Source organism: Garra rufa, chromosome 11, assembly GCF_049309525.1.
Source record: "Garra rufa chromosome 11, GarRuf1.0, whole genome shotgun sequence".
NCBI lineage: Eukaryota > Metazoa > Chordata > Actinopteri > Cypriniformes > Cyprinidae > Garra > Garra rufa.
Genome location: NC_133371.1, coordinates 6,877,038 through 6,901,066, shown reverse-complemented (window position 1 = coordinate 6,901,066; position 24,029 = coordinate 6,877,038). Strand labels below are relative to the sequence as shown.

General features: G+C 35.0%; 1 protein-coding gene across 1 annotated transcript in view; it reads right to left on the bottom strand.

The window, feature by feature from the left end:
• Positions 1-17,234, bottom strand: part of tnfaip8l3 (tumor necrosis factor, alpha-induced protein 8-like 3) — a 59,225-nt gene extending 41,991 nt beyond the window's left edge. The window contains exon 1 of the mRNA XM_073850411.1: positions 16,956-17,234. Within this exon, the coding sequence (XP_073706512.1) occupies positions 16,956-17,001 (46 nt within the window). The 5' untranslated portion in view covers positions 17,002-17,234. The remainder of the gene's footprint in view (positions 1-16,955) is intronic.
• Positions 17,235-24,029: the final 6,795 nt, after the last annotated feature.

Below are 24,029 nucleotides of genomic sequence, written 5' to 3'. Positions count from 1 at the left end.
GTGACGATTTTACAAGAGTCTTTGGTGAAGTATTGACTGAGAGGCGTGCCTTGTATTATAAAGTGTTCTTTAAACCCCATAAAGTGCGCCTCAGGATTAAGTCCTAAAACCCACAAATCAGTATTTTGAAGTCTGTTTACAGCCTCCCTTTAGATTTTACTTCTGCTGATTGTATGTGTACCTCAGAATTCATAAAATGTTAATTTGTGAAGATGGAAAAATGGAAAAATCTGCTTGGCTTTTGTCAAGGGAACCAGAGCAGTACTAATTTTCGAACAGTCCTACAAAAATACTCATAAGCTTTCATATTAAAATAATGCTTTACAGCAAAATTGTGGTCACATACAGTATATATTATGTGCAGTGTTGGGGAAAGTTATTTTTAAAAATAATGCATTACAATATTGAGTTACTCCATGAAAAATGTACTAATTACATTACTTAGTTACTTTTGTGTTACTTTTTAAATCTGGGTAGTGTTTGTTTGTTCATTTTTAGTATAAAAAGTTCTATTTTTGGCAAAAGTAAAAGCCCTTCCACACCAAAAGCCTCAGGCTGAAAGGAAAAATAAATGCATGTCTATAAAGTAGACCACAGAAGAAAAAAGGTTCAACACTCTTCAGCAATAAAAACAAAAACAAAACAAAAGTATGTTAGTTTTATTTTGAGTAAATTTTGCTTAATAGTATGGCTGCATTGGATCATTAAAGTTAGAAGTAAAGACACTGGGCAATAAAATGGGATTAAATACATTAAAATATATATGTATTACTTAACATATTTAATTATTGCTGGTTCGCAGAGTTGCATTTCACTGTTTTTATTCATTTTGAGGAATACTGAATCAGTTTATTTGTGAGATGAGAAGCAAATTATAAAAAATATTAATATATACATGCACAAATAGTTTTTAGTTTAAAAAAATGAACTGAATACAATGACTCTTTGCTGTTTAAATATTTCTTTGAGTGTGTGTTACAGTGTATTATACTCTATTAATTCATCAAAGGACGGCACCATACGCCTCCACAGATGTCTGGACTAAGCCCAGAAAATCGACTGACCCTAGAAACGTCCCACTGCGGAGCTGTTCAGTGTCATATTTGATATCACAGTGAGTTTTAAAATTACATTTGCTATAATTGTAGTTCCTAACGATTTAATAGCTTGCATATAATCGGCAGTTTTAAAAGACCATTTTAGTTATGGGCTCGACTAATAATGACTGAAAAAGAGAAGCTAATCAGACACTTAGCATGAAATCTGATCTAATAATGGCTCAGCTCTCCAGACATAATGACAGATATATAGAGTTAAATGTTCATCTGCTGTTTGTGATAGCACTGCCGCTGCGAGCAGCTGCTCTGTGATTATTTAGACTTTGGTGAGTCTAAAAAAGGACAACAAAGGAAGAAAACCATGAGTAGAAAGATGACTGGCCAACCGACGTCAAATATAAGTGTCCTCCTCCAGAAGAGAAGCCAGAACAGCCTGGGGTGATTATACGGATTTAAGGAAGCCTTTGAGGGCAGAGTTACGCTCCCTCTCGTCTGGCACGCACGTGCCTTTTCCAGACTCAGCAGAAACCGCAAGAGGTTTGCACCCGGCAGCTGATTTTTAAATGGAAGCTAACGGTTTTAAAGTCGCTCCCAGTAGATTTTGAAATGTCAGACAAACCCAGATACCTTTACCGTTGTGTCTCCTAAACTCGTTGTCGCAACCTATTCAAGGTTTTCCTTCTTTTGCTTTACTGCTGATGGACCCAGACGAGATGCTTAGATGAGAAAAGCAAGTTTGTTACGAACTGATGCGCCACAAATCACACTGTAGGGTCAACATGTTATTTTATTTCTTTCTGCTTCATTCAATTAGTTGTGCTGTTTCAACTGTTTTTCCTAAGTAAGGAAACAAATACTGACACATTTTTTCATATCTTCTTTTGTGTTACACAGAATTCATACAGGAGTTTACATTTTTGGGTGAACTACTCTCATGAAAAAGAAGTGCGCTTAATTGTATTAAATGTGCACTTGTACTTAATTAAAAGGCTACTTATGTGTGCTTAAGTGGTAAAGAGTAAACACTCGTAAGTACACTTTAAGAAGTGCATATTGTAATGTCAAACTAAAGGCACTTATGCATGCTTAATTATTATTATTTTTTTTAAATAATCTTTTGTCATGCTTCAAAGAATTGTGATGTGTTGACTTACATCACAATTCTTTGAAGCATGACAAAAGATTAAATCACAGGTAAAGTACTTGATTTATGAGCTAAATACGCTTAATTATTTTTTAAAATAATCTTTTGACATATCAAAAGAATTACACCTATTGTGATGTGTTGACTAACATACTAAATCACAGGCAAAGTACTTGATTGATGAGCTGCACTGTAAAAAAACTGTTCAGTCAACTCAAAAAAGTTTAGTCAACTTAAAACGTTAAGTTGTACTAAGTGACAACTTAGATATTTGAGTTGATTCAACTTAAAACTTTAAAGGCAGCTGCACTGTAAAAAAAAAAAAACAATTTGTTGAATCAACTTAAAATAATTTGCTACCTGGCTGCCTTTTCATTTTAAGTTCAGTCAACTTAAAATGTTAAGTTGTACTAAATGACAACTTAGATATTTGAGTTGATTCAACTTAAAAAAAAAATAAAGGCAGCCAGGTAACTTACCTAGCTTTTAAATTTAACAAACCAAATTTGTTGCTAAGTCAACTCAAATATCTAAGTTGTCTCTTAGTACAACGTTTTAAGTTGACTCAACTTATTTGCGCTGACTGAACTTAAAATTTTAAGGCAGCAGGGTAACATTATTTTAAGTTTACTCAACAAATAGTTTTTTTAGTGTATTTAATATTATATTAAAAGTAAATATATTTAAAATGGTTGAAATCAGAACCTCATCATTACAAATATGTAATTACAAATAAATTTAAATTATTAAAATACAAGTTGCAATAGCAATTACATTAAAGTAGCAAATTGTTTGAAGTTTACTCAACAAAAAGTTTTTTTTTTTTTAGTGTTTTTTTTTTTTTACATAACTCATTTTACTCAATATAAAAACAATATACTATAGGTCAATAGAACATTGATCGAAAAACCACCATGATCGAAAAAACAAGCATGTGTGTGTGTTTGTGTTCATTCCACAGGCTCAAAGCCAACAAATCTGTGGATGCACCAAGAATACCAATGTTGACTATCTGCATCTCTGAACAAACCCCTAACCCTAAGTATTACTCATTGGCTTGTTACTCATTCAGCACTTTTAGAGCTACAGACATGAATGCCACCTTTAACTGTACAGCTTGATGAGGAAAGCTGTGCTATTGTTTTCGTTAATGATCAAACTTACCATTTTGAAGTAGTGTATGATGAAATGGATGACAAATCTCATGAACACACAGACAAAGAGTAAGCATAAGTAAATGATGACAGCATTTTCATTTTTGGGTTAACTATTCTGTATGACCTCTTACACCCCAGCAACCATCCACTTTGCCCTCACATCAACTTTTGCAGGATGTTATTCACTTTTACTAACGAAAGATAAGCCCTAAGCCAAACCTAAAAACCTTTAGCATTTTTAAAAAAAGAATATACACATTATTATTTTTTTATTTGAGCTTGACAAAAAAAGGAGGTTTTTACCAGAGTTAGCTTCTGGGGGTAATTTTGTATGTTTTATAAAAGTATAGCTGGGCCAGGAGCGAATAAAACACACATCTAGGTACAGACGACTGGTGTCACCAGCATAGAAGCTGCCCACCCCCTCCTGACCACAGTCTCAGCGGGTGACTTCCTGTCCAGAAAAGCTCTCAGGCTGAATCACTCCTGCCAGCTCCCTCATAACCCTGATGTGTTTGTGTGAGGGTTACTGTCTCACTCTTGGCTCACATCTCTCCAAATGGATGCTTTTATAATTATAGAAGCTATTTATTCTATGAGTTATGCATATTAATTTTGAAAATGGAGCAGTCGGGAACAATTCTGTCTGTCACATCGATGCAGACTTGTTTGGCGGATGTATTTTGGATGCATAAAACATCTCAGAGGCTAAAGGATATAAAGACCTGCCCCAATACACACCCTAACTATAGATATAGATAACTATAGATCCCAAAGGAATAGAATAGAATACTGCAATATATTATGTACACTGCTCACTGTTTTTTGCCTATAGTGCATGCAATGTTTCACAAATGACATAAATGTCAGCAGATCGAGAAATATCATGCACCAGATGTTTGGAAACCAAAATTATTTGTCCAAAATAGTAAAAAAAATTAGCCAAATAAGCGAAAAAGGGCAAATAAATTATTGCGAACAATGACGTGACTTGATCAAATAGAGGTGTGCACTAATGCAGCAAACATGTGGTCAGCTACTGTTAATGTTACTGTATGATGACTGAAATCATCCATTAGTAAATCAACTCCAGAACGTTCTGTTGTCTAATACACCACCAGACACCAATTGTATTTATTCTGACAGCGCTGCAGCAGCTCCTTAGCCAGGGTTCAAAGACCAAAGATGACAATGATTCACAAATCTGCTGCAGGCAGCAAAAACTAGGACTGAGCTCCACTAAATAAAAGATTTAGTATTGTCATTTTACTGTTGTTCTGTAAAATAAAAATAATGATAATAATCATTCCAACAGCTCTATTAATAATTTATTACAACATTCTCCTTTGCTCAGCAAGGCTGTATTTATTTGTAGATTAAAAACACATGCCTGATTCAAGAAGGGGTTCTTAAAAATGGCCAAAGTTTAAAAATTAGTTTACTAACTTATTTTAAGTTTAGTTGTGGTTTGTTGGTAGGCTATAATGTCTACTAGAATGTTAAAAATGTTCAGTGTTAAGTAAATATTTTTAAATCATTGTTTTGTAATTTATATATATATATATATATATATATATATATATATATATATATAATATTCTGAAACCCTTCACCTTCCCCAGCTCCACCTGTATAGATCTGATATGGGTTATTTTATGCTATTTGTGCAGCAGCATATATATATAAATTTTTTTTTTTTTTTTTTTTTTTGAAAAGCAAGACAAAACTGGAAAAAACACATTTTGGCTATTTCATTTATGCAATGGTGAAAAAAATTGGTAAAATACATGGGGGAAAAAACTTTGTTCGGTAATCGGCCCTTGGCCCAGTGTTTAATTTTATTTGGCTTTGGCCAATAATTTTTTTATTTTGGTGCATCCCTAGAAATATCCAAGTCACTTCTCATATGAGCTTCAGAACATGCTTATGTCATGCTATACAAGATGCTGATGTTTATGATAAGCGTACGACAGATGGCTGGAAACGAGGGTTATAGATGAAATTATTATTTTTTTTTAAATAGTAGTATTTTTCTTACACACCTATTGTTTTGCTTCAGAAAACATTTATGCATCAATTATGGTTGTGTGGATTCCCGTTATGTTTGCTTTGTGTGGTTATTGAAGTGTCAAATTTAGTCGTTCTGTTCACTTGCATTATATAGACTCACAGAAATGTTTTTGTGAGTATCCCTTTAAAGTTATGCCTAAAAGTTAAAAAGCCAATTGCAACGCAGCTGCTGTTTCAGATACCATAGAAACAGTCATGAAATAGTTGATGTTGTAAAACATTTGCGGGGCAATCTGTCATTTAAATATAAGTTCTGTCATGACAACTCTTAGAAAAGTTATCATGGGAATGCATATGAAAATGTTAATGTGTTTGGTCTTGGCAGAATAGACCTGTTATGCTGCTGCTGCTAAATTGCTGCTGCTGTTGGTTATTTCTGTAGTTGTAGATTATTGCTGCTGCTGCAATATGCACATACATGTAAGCATATGGTGATACGGTGCTATGAGTATTTAAGACATACTGCTGCTGCACAAATAGCATAAAATAACCCATATCAGATCTATACAGGTGGAGCTGGGGAAGGTGAAGGGTTTCAGAAGAACTCTGAAAGCACGCTGCGAAATGCAAAAGTAAACACTACCAGCCATTAAAATAACTGAAAGCTGCAAGCTCATTGGTTGCATATGCAACATGAACCAATCAGCTTGTGCCAAGTCTTATAACTCTGTGATATCATCAGTTACGTTAACAACCCATCAGCCTGCATCATCTGGAGTTTCATGGCAGAATTTGGTATTTAATGCAATTCATCATAGCTTACATCACATTACATTTTAATTCCAGGTTTTTTATGAAAGTTACTTTTGTAACAGTCAAAAATAATTCAAGATGGAGATGTTAGAATTACTGTTGATTTTATTTCTAATGCATTCACTGCAATGTATATTTGAGCAAATGTGGGTCATCCATGTATTTCATTGTGTATTTAATACAGAATATTCACATTTTGTCTTGACTGTACACATAAATGATGAATAGTATGCTTTCAACTAAATATAAGATTCAAATTGCTATCGACTTACACTGATAGCAGGTTCAGCATTCAAAACATAACCATTGGCTATGACAATATTTGCATACTGAATTCTTCCTGCATGCATAGAACTTATGTAAAACTTTACCACTGTGCTTTAGCTGCCTTTCCTTCTGGAAATACTAATGTCGTTATTATTATGGTCATCATCTGAATACTCAGGCCACACTGTAAACACAGAGGCTAATAAAGCCCTGACAGACCCCAGGCAGTTCAATTAACAGTGCTTTACTATAGCATTCCTCAGTTTAATAGGAGAGAGCAGTGGAAATGACTGTGGTGTGCCTCAGAGAGAGTTTATAGTCACTCATACTTTTGTCTGTTTTCACTGATGTGATTCTTGTTAAATGTGGATGAGAAATATTCCTCTGTTTCAGCACAATTTCTCTCTCCGTCTGTTTCTCACTCTCTCTTTCTGTCTTTAAGCTAAAATTATGACCCTCTTGCGGAATTAGGTACAGAGTGCCAAAAAGCTCAGAAGAGCGTTTAGAGGGTTATTTTTCTCATTTACGCACACTTTCTTTATGCTGAGGGAGGAAAATCTCTCTCACTCTCTTGTTTTCCTTTTATCTTTTTGGTAGGGCTGATTTTCCTCTGGCAGGACACGAAGCACAGACAGTGAGAGGTTTGCCTTCGATCCGGTCCACACGTGGTTTCGCTGTCTCTCTCTGCAGCGTGTCGGTTGTGTAATTATGAACTGCTGGTTGGTCGTGTGGTGCTACAGGTCAGATATCAACAGATCAAAAACAAGCTAAGAACAGCTGGATCTCATGTGGCTCAGAACTGGACTTCCCTTACCAAAAATAAGTATACTTCAAGTTTTATTAAGTATACTTAAGTAAAGGTCAAGTATATTTTTAAACTATACTTTATGTAGTAAGTATACAAATATCAGTGCACCAGTAGTATACTTTTAAGTGTGCTATTTCAATACTCCTTGCGACTAAATTGGCCCACTCTAGTATATATTAAATACTTTTTTTTACACATTTTTAGTACACTTTAAAGTATAGTCTCAGTAAACTACTAGTTTAGTAGTTTAATACTGTGAGTATACTCGTAAGTTTTCGTTAAGTGAACTTTTCCATCATAATTGAAGTAGTATACTACTATGTCTCTATGTAGGCAGGGGCGGATCTACCGGGGTGGCACGGGGTGGCAATTGCCACCCTCAGAAAAAGCCTTGCCACCCCATTTGCCACCCCAGCACTGTCCTAGTGTTCTAAAAATAAAAGAGTTTCCTCGACCGATTTACAGCAGCGACTCTGTATTTTGATGAGACAAAAATAGCGTGCGTCCCAATCATCTATCAGCGTCCAACCCGGTAGCGTCGCCCTGGAAACCAAGGACAGACAGCTGGAAGAGCTAGTCTGAAGCCAAGCGATCAAGCGAAAACATGCCGGGAGGTTGTCGCATCAGTCCGCGATGACTTGAAAACGACAAATACGAATTATGTTTAAAATTAGTAGTCGGGCTTGCACAATCGCCAGCCCGACGTCCCGGGGCTATTGTGTTTTCCTGTCGGGCTACCAAAATGTTTCACCGCTTTCCTGAGGGACTATCGTAAAGTAGAGGGCTCCTGCAGGTTCTAAACTCCTCAATTTAGTTGTATCAAATTTAAGGCCATAAAAAAGTTTTAAATACGTTAAATAGAATAAGAAAATGCTTAAATATAGTTTTACGAGGTCTCAGTTGGGGACGGAAAGACAAGAATCGCGATAGGGCTGGATAAAACTTCAAAAAGCAATGATGTCATTGAATAAATATGCGCGCTGCAAGTTTCAAAAAAGTCAAAACGCGGCACGGATGTCAATTTGCAAATTTTCAGCTGTTTATAGTCAGATTAGCCTATTGCAAATATCGACCAACGTTTTTATGCAACAAACACGTAGAGTTGTAAATGTGAAACAAATTAATGTGCTTTCTAAAAAATCGAAACAATTAAGACAGTAATATAATAATAGTTTTAAATAAATATAATCAATTATCTACTTGATTTATCCCTTTTAATGGTATAAAGGCTGAAATGCCATTGTATAAGACATTTTGTTTTTGTGAAAATCTGAATTATAAGTCATGTCATTTTATGGCTTAATACAGTATGTTACATTGTCCAACCCCACTCATACTGTGTTCATTTTACTTGTGCAGCTCTTAAAAAGAGTCATACATTGCCCTAAATTGATATTTAAAAATTCTGCAGATGCACTGTAAATAGTGAAAAAAATTAATTCCTTCATATCTGTTTGTTTGTGTATTGAAAATATTTTTGATTGCCATTTAGACTTCTATCTGATTTTCTATATTTAAAAATATTGTCTTTTTTATTCGGGCTAGTTAAATTAATGTTATAATTAATTTTATAGCTTCTTTTTGACTACCTTTTAGTACTTTTAGGCTAAAATGTGAAATGTATTTGTGAAAAACTTGTTTTTGAACTGCAAGTTTTAGAATTTTAGTTTAGTATCATGTTTTTTTAACAGTCATTTTATACCAGTCATTAATATGTTACCATAGACATTGGCCTACCCCACTCATACAGTATTACTTTTATTTGTGCAGGTCTTAAAAAATACAAAAATAAAAATACTGGAGATACTCTGTAAATTATATTAATTAAATATTTTAAATTATATAATTTGTATACTGTATGTTGGCTATTTATATTAGGCAATGTTATATGCAATCCAGACAGTTGTTTTTTAATAGCACAATAACATCTGTTTTAAAATGTAGAACTCGTGTATGTGAACATGTAATTTACCACAGTGCTGGAAACTCTTGAAAATGCACCTTGAAAGTGCTTGAATTTGACTTGTGAATGGTTAAATAAACTGTTGGTCATAACCTTGTTATTTAGTTTTCGGTCCATGCAAATTTTTGGGTTTGTTAAAAAAGAAGAGATACTTGGACTTAAAGGGACTTTTGTTGCTTTACTTGCACTAAAATTATTGAATTTGTTTTCATGTCTTCTCCAAGATATTTGAATACTTTAAAGGTCATTTTGTTGCTCTTGTTGCACTGAATACTGTGATTTATTTTATTCATTTTGAAGATATTTGTTGGTGATTTAAATGTGGTTTCTGTATATTTATTATGTGTTTTTTACTTTAGGAAACTTGATCCCCTGAGACTTTGTATCTATATGCAGTCTGCATTGTTTGTCATGCTTTGTAAATTAAACTTGGCATAGACTTAAACTTGCTACAGGTTTGCATAGAACTCAGTAAAGAGAAGTTAAATATACCATACCATCTAATTAAATCTGACTTTCCAATCCAGATATCAGGTTCAAGTCAATCACACAACAGCTTTTATTTAATTTTTATAGGACAATGTAAAAATGTGCACCCTGGTGTATACACCGAATAAGAATAGCGTTTCTTGAATCCACAAAAAAACATGCAAGGATGCTTGCTTCAGTGTTGCCACCCCTCATAATTTTCATGCCACCCCATTGCCACCCCATGAATAATTTTCTAGATCCGCCCCTGTATGTAGGTATTAATTTGTATATATTTTGTTATATGAATATCTGAACAAAACATCAAAAGAAAGAACAGGGTTTCTGCTTGTAATCAAAAACATTTTATTCTAGCTTCATGCATTCTTTTTTTTATAAACACCTGAATGTGGGTAAGTTTTATAAATAAAAACTTTTTGAAAATTTTGAACAAAAAGCTAAAAAAAAAGACTTGATGATAACCAAAGCGTAGATGGAGTTGATCAACAGTCCAAAGCTTGACAGTCATTATTACCTCTTCATTTTATTCCATAACGTTACACAGTTTTCCATATCTATGGTTTTGATGCTGTTTTATGTCTGATGATTGTGTTAGATTACATGTGGAAGCATCTGTTGTTTCGGTTTCTTCTTCACTTGTGTTTTGGAAATTCTGTTCAGAAGATGTGCAATAGCGCCCCTAGAGTATAACAATGAAAACACAGATTCTCAGAGCACAGGTATAGCTCAGATATACTTAGACTTTTTCTAAGTATGACTCAAGTATACTTAAATGTCATTTTAAGTAAGTGAGAAGTAAATAAAAAGAAGACTAAAAGTATAATTTCCTGTTTTTAGTTTAAAAGACGTATACTAATAGCACACTTGAATAAACTTCTTTTTTATAAGGGTTAACTCAGTTAAAAGTGAACTGTATAACTAGGCCTGTTGATTTGAAGCATTTATTTAGTGGAAGTAATAATTTGACAAAAACAGCCCCTTTGGCCCATATGTAAATTCCACAATAAGTAAGGTCAGTGATAGATGTATTTTCGATAATATGAAATAAAACCAACAATATGCAAAGTCAACAGGCTCCTGGAAAGATTACATTCCTACTATCGCACTACAGTATATTTATAGCACAGCTGTTTAGGTCATTTCTGATAAATGACATCACAGAATTTCTTTGCATTTATGATTTAAAAATGTGGTACATTCACTGGAAATGTATTTGGCCAACTTCTCTGCAGTTTAACAGTATGTGATGATGTTAGTGTGCCAGTTTGCTTTGGTTCAGACATTGAAGACTGACAAAGACTGAAGCCTGCTGACACAACAAACGCACACCCACGCTAACCCATCGCATTTCTCCAGAAAGACGGACACATGTCCAAGGAAGTAGATCAAGACCTTTGATTACTAAAACACACCCTGACACAAAGCAAAACATTTCAGCAGTATCCACTGAAAACTGCTGGGTTTTGGGAAAAACAGACGTTCCAAACAATTTCTGCAGTTTCAGATTCGCTACTGACTTGTCTCTTTACAAACAGAGTCAACACAAACTCAAGTAAATGAAAATGTGTTATAGTAATTTATTACTATTATTAAGTATAAAGTGATAAAGTAATGCATTCTAGTAACTGCTGACCCACTTAAGTGTATTATAAAGTGCATTTTTACATGCAATTAAGTCAATTAAATTAAGTAAATAAAAATGTATCATAGTAACGTATTACTATTATTAAGTATATAGTAATGTATTATAGAAACTGCTGACCCACTTAAGTACGACTTAAGTGTATTTTTAAGTAGGAAGTGCATTTTTAAATGCAATTAAGTTAATTAAATCAAGTAAAAAAATGTATCAGTAATTTATTACTATAATAATTTACTTGATTTATTTGACTATATTAATTAACTATGTTACTATATACTTAATAATAATAATACATTACTGATACATTTTAATTTACTTGATTTAATTGACTTAATTGCATTTAAAAACGCACTTCCTACTTAAAAATACAATTAAATCAAGTAAATTAAAATGTATCAGTAATTTATATTATTATTAAGTATATAGTAACATAGTTAATTAATATACTCAATTAAATCAAGTAAATAATAATAGCAATAAATTACTGATACATTTTTATTTACTTGATTTAATTGACTTAATTGCATTTAAAAATGCTCTTCATACTTAAGTAAATAAGTATACTTAATAATCGTAATAAATTATTGATACATTTTCTAAGTTTATAGTAATATAGTAATATATTATAGTAACTGCAGTCCCAATTAAGTACGACTTAAGTGTATTTATAAGTATGAGGTGCATTTTTAAATGCAATTAAGTCAATTAAATCAAGTAAATAAAAATGTATCATAATAACGTATTACTATGAAGTACATAGTAACATATTAATGTATTATAGTAACTGCTGATCAACTTAAGTGTGACTTAAATGTATTTTTAAATCTGAAGTGCATTTTAAATGCAATTAGGTCAATTAAATCAAGTAAATAAAAATGTATCATAATAACGTCTTACTATTATTAAGTATACAGTAATATAGTAATGTATTATAGTAACTGCTGTCCAACTTAAGTGTGACTTAAGTGTATTTTTAAGTCTGAAGTGCATTTTTAAAAGCAATTAAGTCAATTAAATCAAGTAAATAAAATGTATCATAGTAACTTATTACTATGAAGTATATAGTAATATAGTAATGTATTATAGTAACTGCTGACCAACTTAAGTGTGACTTAAGTGTATTTTTAAATCTGAAGTGCATTTTAAATGCAATTAGGTCAATTAAATCAAGTAAATTAAAATGTATCCGTAATTTATTACTATTGTTAAGTACATAGTAATATAGTAAAGTATTATAGTAACTGCTGACCCACTTAAGTGTGACTTTACTGTATTTTTAAGTGCAATTTTAAATGAAATTTCATAGTTACTTTCTTAACTTACAAAAACATGTATGAATAAAAATGTAGTACAAAATGTACGGACACACATTTATGGAAAAGTAAACTACATACTTGCAATAAAGTCACAATTTTGAATTATTTTGCTGTAGGCCTATATTTAGTTTATCTCCTCTGATATGAGAGAGGACAGCCCTACCATTAGAAAGATAACCATAGTTATGACCTCTCTGATTGAGATTCACACCATAAAGCAGCAGGCTAGCATGGTCTTTTTCTTAAACAGTACACTTCTGAGATCTCCTTTAAGAGTTATGAAATATCCTCTGAGCTGTAGATGTTTCATTTTCAGCCGTGAAGTCACATGTGGCTTTGGGTTGTAGTGTCTCTAAACAGCTCTGCAGTTACTCATCATGAGGAGAGCATGTGTATGTACAAAAGAATGTATGTGTGGGATGGAAACATCCGGACAATATTCCACAACTAAACATGCTCCTTATTCTCATCCTTATCAAACTAGTCTGCAGCGGACTACTGCTATCTGCCATACTTTACTTTAGGATCTCTGTGTGAGCCTTGTACATTAAAGGATTAGTTCATTTACAGAACTAAAATTTACAGATAATGTACTCACCCCCTTTTCATCCAAGATGTTCATGTCTTTTTTTCTTTAGTTGATATGGAATTGTTTTTTGAGGAAAACATTTTTTTAGGAATTATCTCCATATAGTGGACCTCTATGGTGCCCCCAAGTTTGAACCTTCAAAATACAGTTTTACGCAGCTTCAAAGTCCCAGCCAAGGTATAGGGGTCTTATTTAGCAAACTGATCAATTATTTTCTGAACAAATTGACAATTTATATACTTTTTATCCTCAGATGCTCATCTTGTCTCGTCAGTACAATACAGTTAGGGTATGTCGAAAAACTACCATCTTGTTTTCGTCTTCAACTTCAAAATCATTCTACATCACTGTTTTATTTTTTTTTCATATATAGGGCATTTGATCTTCTTTGTATGTTCACTTTGTAAACACTGGGTCGGTTCTTCTGCAGCGATGTAGGATGGAGTTGAGTTGAGGAAGAAAACAAGATGGGAGTTTTTCAACATACCCTAACTGTATTGTATTGACGAGACAAGATGAGCATTTGAAGTTAAAAAGTATGTAAATTGTCAATTTGTTTAGAAAATAACCGATCCTTTCGCTTGATAAGACCCTTCTTCCTGGGCTGGGATCGTTTAGAGTCATTTGAAGATGCGTTTAAACTGCATTTTGGAAGTTCAAACTTTGGGGCACCACTGAAGTCCACTATATGAAGACAATTCCTGAAATGCTTTCCTCAAAAAAACATAATTTCATATCGACTGAAGAAAGAAAGACTCATTTGTGAGCTCATCTTGTCTCGTCAATACAATACAGTTAGGGTATGTCGAAAAAGTACCATCTCGTTTTCGTCTTCAACTTCAAAATCATTCTACATCACTGTTTTAATTTTTTTTTCATATATAGGGCATTTGATCTTCTTTGTATGTTCACTTTGTAAACACTGGGTTGGTTCTTCTGCAGCGATGTAGGATGGAGTTGAGTTGGGGAAGAAAACAAGATGGGAGTTTTTCAACATACCCTAACTGTATTGTATTGACGAGACAAGATGAGCATTTGAAGTTAAAAAGTATGTAAATTGTCAATTTGTTTAGAAAATAACCAATCCTTTCGCTAGATAAGACCCTTCTTCCTCGGCTGGGATCGTTTAGAGTCCTTAAAAGCTAAAGCTGCGTTTAAACTGCATTTTGGAAGTTCAAACTTTGGGGCACCATAGAAGTCCACTTTATGAAGACCATTCCTGAAATGCTTTCCTCAAAAAAACAACAACATAATTTCATATCGACTGAAAAAAGAAAGACTTGAACATCTTGGATGACAAGGGGGTGAGTACATTATCTGTCCATTTTTGTTCTGGTAGTGAACTAATCCTCTAAATGGTGTTTTTAAACAAGGAGTAGCCCATCTAATCTTCTAATTAATCACTGGGGCATATAAGCAGTCATTTACATTTCACTGTCAGTTGTTCCTGCATCTCGCCACCTGCTCAACTCCACCTCTAGAACTGTGTCTTGCCTTACATAATCATCTCCATGCATTAGTAGTCCCATAGGAGGTATATAAGTGCTTGAATTGAGTCTCTTCCATTGCAGATAGAAATGTAAACTCATTTAACCATCCATTCATTTTCCAAACCACATGCTGTATATAGGGGCACAGAGAGCCCATCTCATCACCTCTGGCCACAGGCAAGCAAACACCTTGGATGGATGAATGGCTAGTCCATCACAGGGATAAAAACGTGTTTAACCTTTACAGCCTTGCTGTCAGAATTAATGAAACTAAAATTCACTCTAGACATCTGGGTATGTAGCTGGTTAAAACAATCTTCTCCATCGTTTGGCAAATTACTGCTGCTGGTTTCCAACCCAAGTGCTTGTGCTTCAACGAAATTGTGTTGACCAGCCAATCAGACTTAAACTGGGCAATTTCCTCAGAACTTGCCATTTTTTGCCAAAGGATTTGGGTGGTCTGTGGCCATGTCTACTGAGGCTGAAACTGTAGGCAAACTGGCCAATGGAAGAGCAAAACCCCAGAGATCTTTACAGTGAGACGTTCAGCCAAACCTCACAGTAGCTGAAGAACTCAAGCTTTCCCTCAGAGGGCCACAGAGCAGCTCTCAGAGCACAAACATACAGAACTGAGACAGTCTGTCAGACGCCCCAGCAACGTAATGACTTACACACACAACTTACATTACCACATTTACGCTTCATCAGCAACGGAGTCCTGCAGTTAAAGCAATAGTTCTGCCATACGCTCTTAAAAATAAAGGTGCTTCACGATGCCATAGAAGAACCATTTTTTGTCTAAATGGTTTCATAAATAGCCTTAAACATCTGAAGAACCTTTCTGTTTCACAAAAGATTCTTTATATTCTCCAGATTATAAAAAGGTAAGACATGATTCTTTAAAAAACATTTGACTGAATGTTAGTAAATGATGATAGAATGTGGTTAGTTATTCTTGGATTGCTCACATCAAGTTTGGAGTTCAACTAGAATCAGATTGCAATTTTACTCAGGCCATGACTAAACATTTAACCACAGAAACCTTAAAACCAGTTTTAGGCTCGCTCTATGTGAAAATAAATAAATAACCAGCGTTCACAGATCAGTTTCACTTATGTTCCAGCTTCAGATACATTCTTTAAAATCAAGAGATTTGTAGGATTTTGTATTTGACTCTCTAAGCTAAATATTTTTGGGAGTTGATTGTAAGAATACCAGCATGTTCTCAGCTTTAAGAGTTTGTATCCCTATTATATGAACATACATGATGTTGCAAACAAAAAGATAGCTCATATGTGACCCTGGAGCACAAAACCAGTCTTAAGTATCTTGGGTATTTGTGTAGCAATAACCAAAAATACATTAAGTGGGTCAAAAGTATGGATTTTTCTTTTATGCCAAAAATGATTAGGATATTAAGTAAAGATCATGTTCCGTGAAGATATTCTGTAAATTACCTACTGTAAATATATCAAAACGTAATTTTTGATTAGTAATATGGATTACTAAGAACTTCATTTGGACAACTTTAAAGGAACTTTTCTCAATATTTTGATTGTTTTGCACCCTTTCATTCCAGATTTTTTAATATTGCCCTATCCTTACAATACATCAATGGAAAGCTTATTTATTTAACTTTAAGATGATGTATGAATCACATTTTATGACTGGTTTTGTGGTCAATGGTCATATATATCTTTGTGCATATCACAGCTAAGATTGTTTGGTCTCGAAAGGACTCAATGAGTTCATATGAGATATCTGACTTTTGATGCCAACTGTTGGCTTCTTGTCAAATCTGAGCACAGTTTGCTGAAATCTCTTTTGATACTCACACTTCTTCTTTATCATGACCACAAGGTTGTTTTAAGTTTGTCTGCCGGTTTGTATCGTAAGCAGTTCAAGTCATGAACCTTGCCAGCCATAAACCAAAGTGCTGGCGTTCAGTTTTCCACCGCCCTTACGTTCAGCCAGCTCAAATATCACAGATTAACTTCTCAACCACCGATACAAAGCTCTGAAGAGATGCCTCAAGCACTTGGCGGATGGACGCCCCGTCACAGGCTGTCACGCCGGGCGAGGAAGATGAGTACGATGATGAATGTTAAACGTGTTAATGAGAAAAGTATCAGCACGTGCCTGTGCTCGCCTGCGCCGCCAGACAGCTGCTCGAACAGAGTTGGAGAACCAGAAGACGAGAAAGACTTACCTGGAGAGAGCTCTCCTTCACTCTGATCCCCAGAATCTGAGTCCATCTCTCCACGAAGAACCTCTCCTCTCCTCTCCTCTTCTCTGTTCACTCCACTTCCTCTGTTTCTGCCCGTCTCTGTGCCGTCTCCCTGCACTGAAAACTGTTTTCTCGAGCTCAAATGCACCAGCTCTCCGTGTTCAGAATTTAACTGACTCAATGAGTGCGCGCTGTTTGCCGAGCGCCTTTTCTGTGCAGTCAGACTGCCTTCTTTCACTGACACTCTCTTGCTTCCACTTTCTCCTCTCGTTTGCTTCCTTCCCCTCCCTCTCTCTTTCTCTTTCTCTCTCTCGCTCTCTTTTCTGTGTCCCTCCTCCCCCTTCTCCCCTCGCTCCACATTGTGATGCCTAGAAAAACATTAAGAGGAGGAAAACTCTCTCTCGCCCTGAGCTGATCTCTTGTCTGTGAGAAATGTTTTGTATGTTGGAGAGGTGTTTTTATTCAGACTTTGCTGGGTGCTATTTTAGGGCCAACTTTTGTTTATAATGTTAGAAAATGCTGTTTGGATGGACAAGTGGATGACAAACGACAGCAGCGATGAAGGTGCTGCTGTATTAGATTAGCGTTTCCACATCATCCATCTCAAAAATGAATAGTCTGACAGAGGTGCCATCAACAGGTCAAGGCTGGTTTGGCAAGTTAGTGTGGTTCAGTTAGCCCCTGCTGGTAGAGGATGTAACTACACCATTGTAGGGGCAAAAAGCTTTTGTCTCTTTGATGCTCATTTGAAGTCGCTGTGATGAAAGAATTCTTTTTTGTTCATTATATGAAGTAGATATTGGATTGTTTTCCCCAGTCTCCTGCCTTTGACATACAGTTCTGTGTAGATTGGAACTGTGTGCGTTTTTTCTCTGCCATTAGTCTTAAAAATAAATGTGCTTCGCAATGCCATAGAAGAACCTTTTTTGTCTAAATGGTTCCATAAATAACCTTAAACATCTTTCTGTTTCACAAAAGGTTCTTTGTGGCGAAAGAAGGATCTTCAGATTATAAAAAGGTAAGAAAGAATGGTTCTTTGTGGAAGCAAAAATGGTTCTTCTATGGCATCGCTTGAAGAACCTTTTAAAGCACTGTTATTTTTAAGAGTGTATGTGAAAATTTGGTGATCAAAATTTGCTCTCATGTCTTTTCAAAAGTTGGCAAATGATGATAGAATGTGGTTAGTTATTCTTGGATTGAAAACATCAAGTTTGGAGTTCAACTAGAATCAGTGAGATTGCAATTTTGCTAAACATTTAACCACAGAAACCCTAAAACCAGTTTTATAGAGACTCACTCTGGAAATAATAATAAATAAATACAAAGATAAAAATCCGGCTGTCACAGGTCAGTGTCAGTTAAGTTTCAGCCTCAGATAAATTCTTTAAAATAAAGAGATTTATGGAGGTTTTTTTGTATGTGAGGACTCTTACGCTTTTTATCCCTATTATATGAACATGCATGATGTTGCATACAGAAAGATAACTCATATGTGACACTGGACCACAAAACCAGTCTTAAGTAGCTTGGGTATATTTGTAGCAATAACCAAAAATACATTGGATGGGTCAAAATTATGCATTTTTTTTTTTAATGCCAAAAAAAAAAAAAAAAAGATTATGTTCCCTTGAAGATATTTTGTAAATTTCCCTACCATAAATATATCAAAACTTAATTTTTGATTAGTAATATGCATTGCTAAGAACTTTATTTGGACAACTTTAAAGGTGATTTTCTCTCTCTCTATTTTTTTTTTTTTTTTTGCACACTCAGATTCCAGATTTTTAAATATTGTTACATCAGTGTCTTGATGTCATTTTCCTGCAGATTTAAATCATAACCCTGAATTTAGATTGATTTCTGTCCCTCCAACAGTAATAAGTTTATTTCACAAGTATAACCAATACGTCTTAACAGCTGCATTCATACAAGTACAGCTCATCTGCTTGAAATGGAAAGACCAAAATTATTTGTCTGAATTATATCTCAGTTAAATATTTCAAGTCAAGTATAAAATCTGACACCAACCACTGTTCGATTCAAGTGGATTATATGCTCCGTGTTGGAAAAAAAATGCCAAAATGCATCCACTCTGTAAAACCACCATCCCTTTTAGATCAGTCTTTTATAATAAGTGGCCTTAACTGCTATGTAAAAAATAATTACAATATGCATATTGTGTTCACATTGTATTGCAAAACGATTTTGCTGCTATTGAGGTTAGAAATTAATTACATATGTAATTACATGCAACTATTTTTTAAAATACATGTACACCATACAAACATGTACACAATAAGTGCACTGTATCAAATTATTATTTTAAATGTAAGTACATAGTAGTTAAGGACATCTTCTATAAAGTAGGACCTTGCAAATGAAATATTACAATACTTAACATATAATAACTTATGAGATTTAAATAATGGCTATTGGCCAATCAGATCTCAGTATTCCAACAAGCAGTGCACAAGGTCACGTCTGACCCTTATAGCACAGGTATATTTGTAGAAATAACCAAAAATACATTGCATGGGTCAAAATGATCAATTTTTGTTTAATGTCAAAAAGCATTAGGATATTAGGTAAAGATCATGTTTCATGAAAATATTTTGTAAATTTCCTACTGTAAATATATCAAAACATTTTTAATTAGTTATATGCATTGCTTAACTTTAAAGGCAATTTTCTCAATATTTAGATGTTTTTGCACACTCTGATTCCAAATTTTCAAATAGTAATTATAATTTTATTTATTCAGCTTCCAGTTGATGTCCAAATCTCAATAAAAAAATAAAATAAAAAAGTGACCCTATATTACTGGTTTTGTGGTCCAGGGTCACATATAAGTATTCGTCAGATTTGCACTCTTTAAAAAAAGGCCACGATGATGGTGCAAGGACATCTTTGAATGTTTTATAAAAAATGAAACAGGATAGAATGTAAGTTGTCTGCTTTAAAGGACTTTAAACTGCTGTAACATTGCAAAGAAACATATATGTATGTAACAACATAAAATTCACTGATTTAATAAGATACTCAAGGTCTCTCACTGTCGCTGCTTGCAATGATTTTTGTGTCTTTCTTGGACAGTTTTAATTGCTTCCACGATGTTCCTGAATTAGTGCGCACCTCCATTTGATCGCGTCACGTCATTGTTCGGTATAATTTATTCAGCCTTTTCGCTGTTTAGAAGCGCATCGCATGTCTTCATGAGAAGAGAAAGGTTACTGTATGATGACTGAAATCATCCATTAGTCAATCAACTCCAGAACGTTCTGTTGTCTAATACACCAGACACCAATTGTATTTATTTTGACAGCAGCTCCTTAGCCAGGGTTCAAAGACCAAAGATGACAATCATTCACAAATCTGCTGCTGCCAGCAAAAACTAGGACTGAGCTCTTCTTGTGGGTTTACCACTAAATAAAAGACAACATTCAGAAATGTTAGTATTGTCATTTTACTGTTGTCTGGAAAATAAAATAAAGTAAGACAAAAATCATTCCAACAGCTCTATTAATACATTTATTCTAACATTCTCCTTTGCTCAGCAAGGCTGCATTTATTTGTTCATTAAAAACACATGCCTGATTCAAGAAGGGGCTCTTAAAAATGGCCAAAAAATATTATTTTACTAACTTGTTAATTGTAAGTTAAATTGTTTTGTTGTTTTGTTGGTAGACTATGTCTACTAAAATGTTACAAATGTTAAGTAAATATTTTTAAATCTTTGTTTTGTAATAGATTTTTTCTTTGAAAAAATCACAACTGTAAAAAGCAAATATTGGCTATTTAATTTTTGCAATGGTGAAAAAAATGGGCAAAATACATGGGGGAAACAATCGGTAGTCGGCCTTCAGCTCAGTGTGTAATTTTGTTCAGCTTCGGCTTTGGCCAACAATTTTCATTTCAGCGCATCCCTAATTAATACTATCTGCAAGTACAGTTTTTTTTTAAACATACTTTTAAGATTTGAAGTGCATTACAAAGGCATATTCATCACAATACTCACTTCATTTCGACAAGGGTATGACAAATTGCTTGTGATGTTTTTCACTTGTAAGTTGCATTAGATAAAAAGCATCTGCCAAGTAAATAAATGTAATAGAAAATCTGTTCAATCTCAATTTCTCATGTGCAAACAGAAGTTTGGCCCTTTTAACTGTAACTATACTATAACTATAACTTCCACATATAGCTTTACACTTCTCTTTACACTCTCTCATTAAAGGGTTTCCATGTTGTTTAAACATTAATGTGTGTTGGCAGTTTGTGAACACAACCACCCTGCAATGATCAAAATCCACCCAGCGGTGTTTGTTTAATCTTTAAAAGTAATATCCTCTTTTTAAAATCAGGTCATTCTCAGCTTCTTGTGGGTGTGACGAAACACAGTTGATTGACATGAGCGCCTTACCTTAGCCCCGCCCTCACCGAGCTGAAACAGTCCGACTCTGATCGCCATTGTGTGGCTCAGGTGCAGAGGAAGACTCTAATTGAGCGATTGAGGTGTTCTGTTGCCGGATGTAATAATGAACATAGCAGTCGTCATTTACTAACGACATCTGAGCAGCTTAAGAGTCAAAGGACAACGTTACTTTCGTTTTTAAAATGAAAACACCGATCCCGATCTACATATGCGTCTATGTTCGTGTGAATCATTTGTGATGCAGTTTCGCCCACATCTTTGCAAATGGCCTTTCTTAATAATGTGCTTGTTGGCAAGTTTCGCCAATAAACGCAGCTAAAGTAAACATTACAGCTCGTAATCCCTCTGCAGATAGGGACATTTAAAAGGACGCATGCAATAAAATGAGCTGGTTTTGACAAGGTAAAAGGGTGTTTTCTTACACTACAATTGACAATTTTTAACCAAAGTATATTAGAGACTTTTCATTAAGACCCTAAAGCAGGGGTTTTCAAACCTGTCCTGGAGCCTCCCCTGCCCTGCACATTTTGTATGTCTCCCTTATTAGGCACACCCAATTCAGGTCTTGCAGTCTCTACTAATGAGCTGATGATTTGAATCAGGTGTATTAGATGAGAGAGACAAGCAAAATGTGCAGGGCAGGGGAGGCTCCAGGACAGGTTTGAAAACCCCTGCCCTAAAGGATCATATGAACTTGTGGAAAATGGGCATCCGATGACCCCTTTAATACATCTACAAGTGGACCACCTTTTGGTCTCTACTAACACACTCCACACTCATTGGTCCAACATCCTGTTCCACATGGCTGTCAATTCAAATATGGCCATGAAACTTGCAGAATTGAGTTTTCTTGAGGAGCTTCTGTCTGTCTGTCTGTCTGTCTGTCTGTCTGTGTGTGCAGCTGTCCTTGTGTCTGTCTCGTGATCTGTTTGTCCTTCAGGAGTGTCTGATCGCTCGTGGCTCTCAGCAGGGTCAGTGTGGTGGCAGATGGTGTGGAGGTGCCTCAGGCTGAGGGTGTGTGTGGTCAGCTGTCACATCTTAATAGACAGATGGTCATGACTTTCTCTCTTTGAGTCCAATTTATGTCCCAGTTCAGTCCAGTGAAGCAGTCAATCAGCTTGACCCACTCACGGCAAAGTGCAGGTTAAGACTGATGGTAAAACGTTTATAGGCGAAGGTCTTGTAGTCTTTGTCCAATCAAAACTGACTATTCGTCATTCATGGCCTTTTCTTTTATTTGGTGGAACAACTTTTGGCCCCTGTTGGGTTTTCAAAGCTACAAATGTGTTGATATTTATCCCTTTGTGCTCTTTTGTGTTGGTAAAAGGTTATTCTGTTTTTTTCTACCTTCCTCGCAGAGGAAAAGTACATTTATGGCCATGCAAACCTCCATTATTAATATCAGTTCTTGCAATTAAAACCCTGCCACCTGCAGCCCTGGAGTGATATAGTCTGCAAAAGCATACTTGCATACTTGTTTATTAAAGGATTAGTTCACTTCCGAAGCGAAAAAATACAGATAATGTACTCACCCCCTTGTCATCCAAAATGTTAATGTCTTTGCTCAGTCGTAAATAAATAGTTTTTTGAAGAAAACATTTGAGGATTTCTCTCCATATAGTGGACTTCTATGGTGCCCCCAAGTTTGAACTTCCAAAATACAGTTTAAATGCAGCTTCAAAAAGCTCTAAACCAGTGGTTCTCAACAGGGGGAGCGGAGAGATCGGAAGGGGGGCGCAAATTGTTTTCAAGAAAAAAACAGACAAGGCATTATTTGGGTACTGGGTGTATTTTATTGCGTTTCACATTTCATGTAGAACAGATATTCTAAACCGGTGGGGCTCCAGGGTGCCGCGAGATAAATATCACTTAAATATTATCCTAAAATTGTTTAATTTCATTATTAATGTGTTAAATGAAAATGATCAAAGCACGGTCTCTCTCGTGTTCTGTGATTGATTGTTATGGACTTGACGCAGCAAATTTCATTGCACTGTTAAATACAGACTGAACGACAGCACAAAACTTCATTTTAGAGACCTGCAAGAGACAATATTTTTTAGTCCCGCTCCCGCAAGTTTCTGTCCCGCAGAAATATCATCCCGCTCCTAATGTAATATATGTTATTTCGTCCTGCTCCCGCCCGCGACATTCATGTTTTGTCCCACTTCCACCCGCAAAAGTAACCTATACCCCCCAGGGAGTGCAGGTCATTACTTCATCTCTTCACTGCATGAAAGAAACCGTCGCGCTAATGTAGAGTTAAAGACGATCAGAGTTATAGTAACAAACTTGCACGTGCCTATATATATTTATATATATGTATATGTGTGTGTGTGTGTGTGTGTGTGTGTGTGTGTGTGTTAAAATGTTAGAACAGAGCAGAGGGTTTTCTTTTAAATTCAAAAGCATAGTTTAATTTAAAGTTAGTTTGAATTTAGATTTTTTTTATAACATGCAGTACAAAAATAAAAAGCAAAACAAATGTTTTGGTTAATAAAACGGTTTTAAAAGTAAACATCTTTAGAGGAAATGTCAGGTATGGGGGGCCTTGCAAAATTGACCGAAGCAGGAGGGGGGCCCCGCCTAAAAAAGGTTGAGAACCCCTGCTCTAAACGATCCCA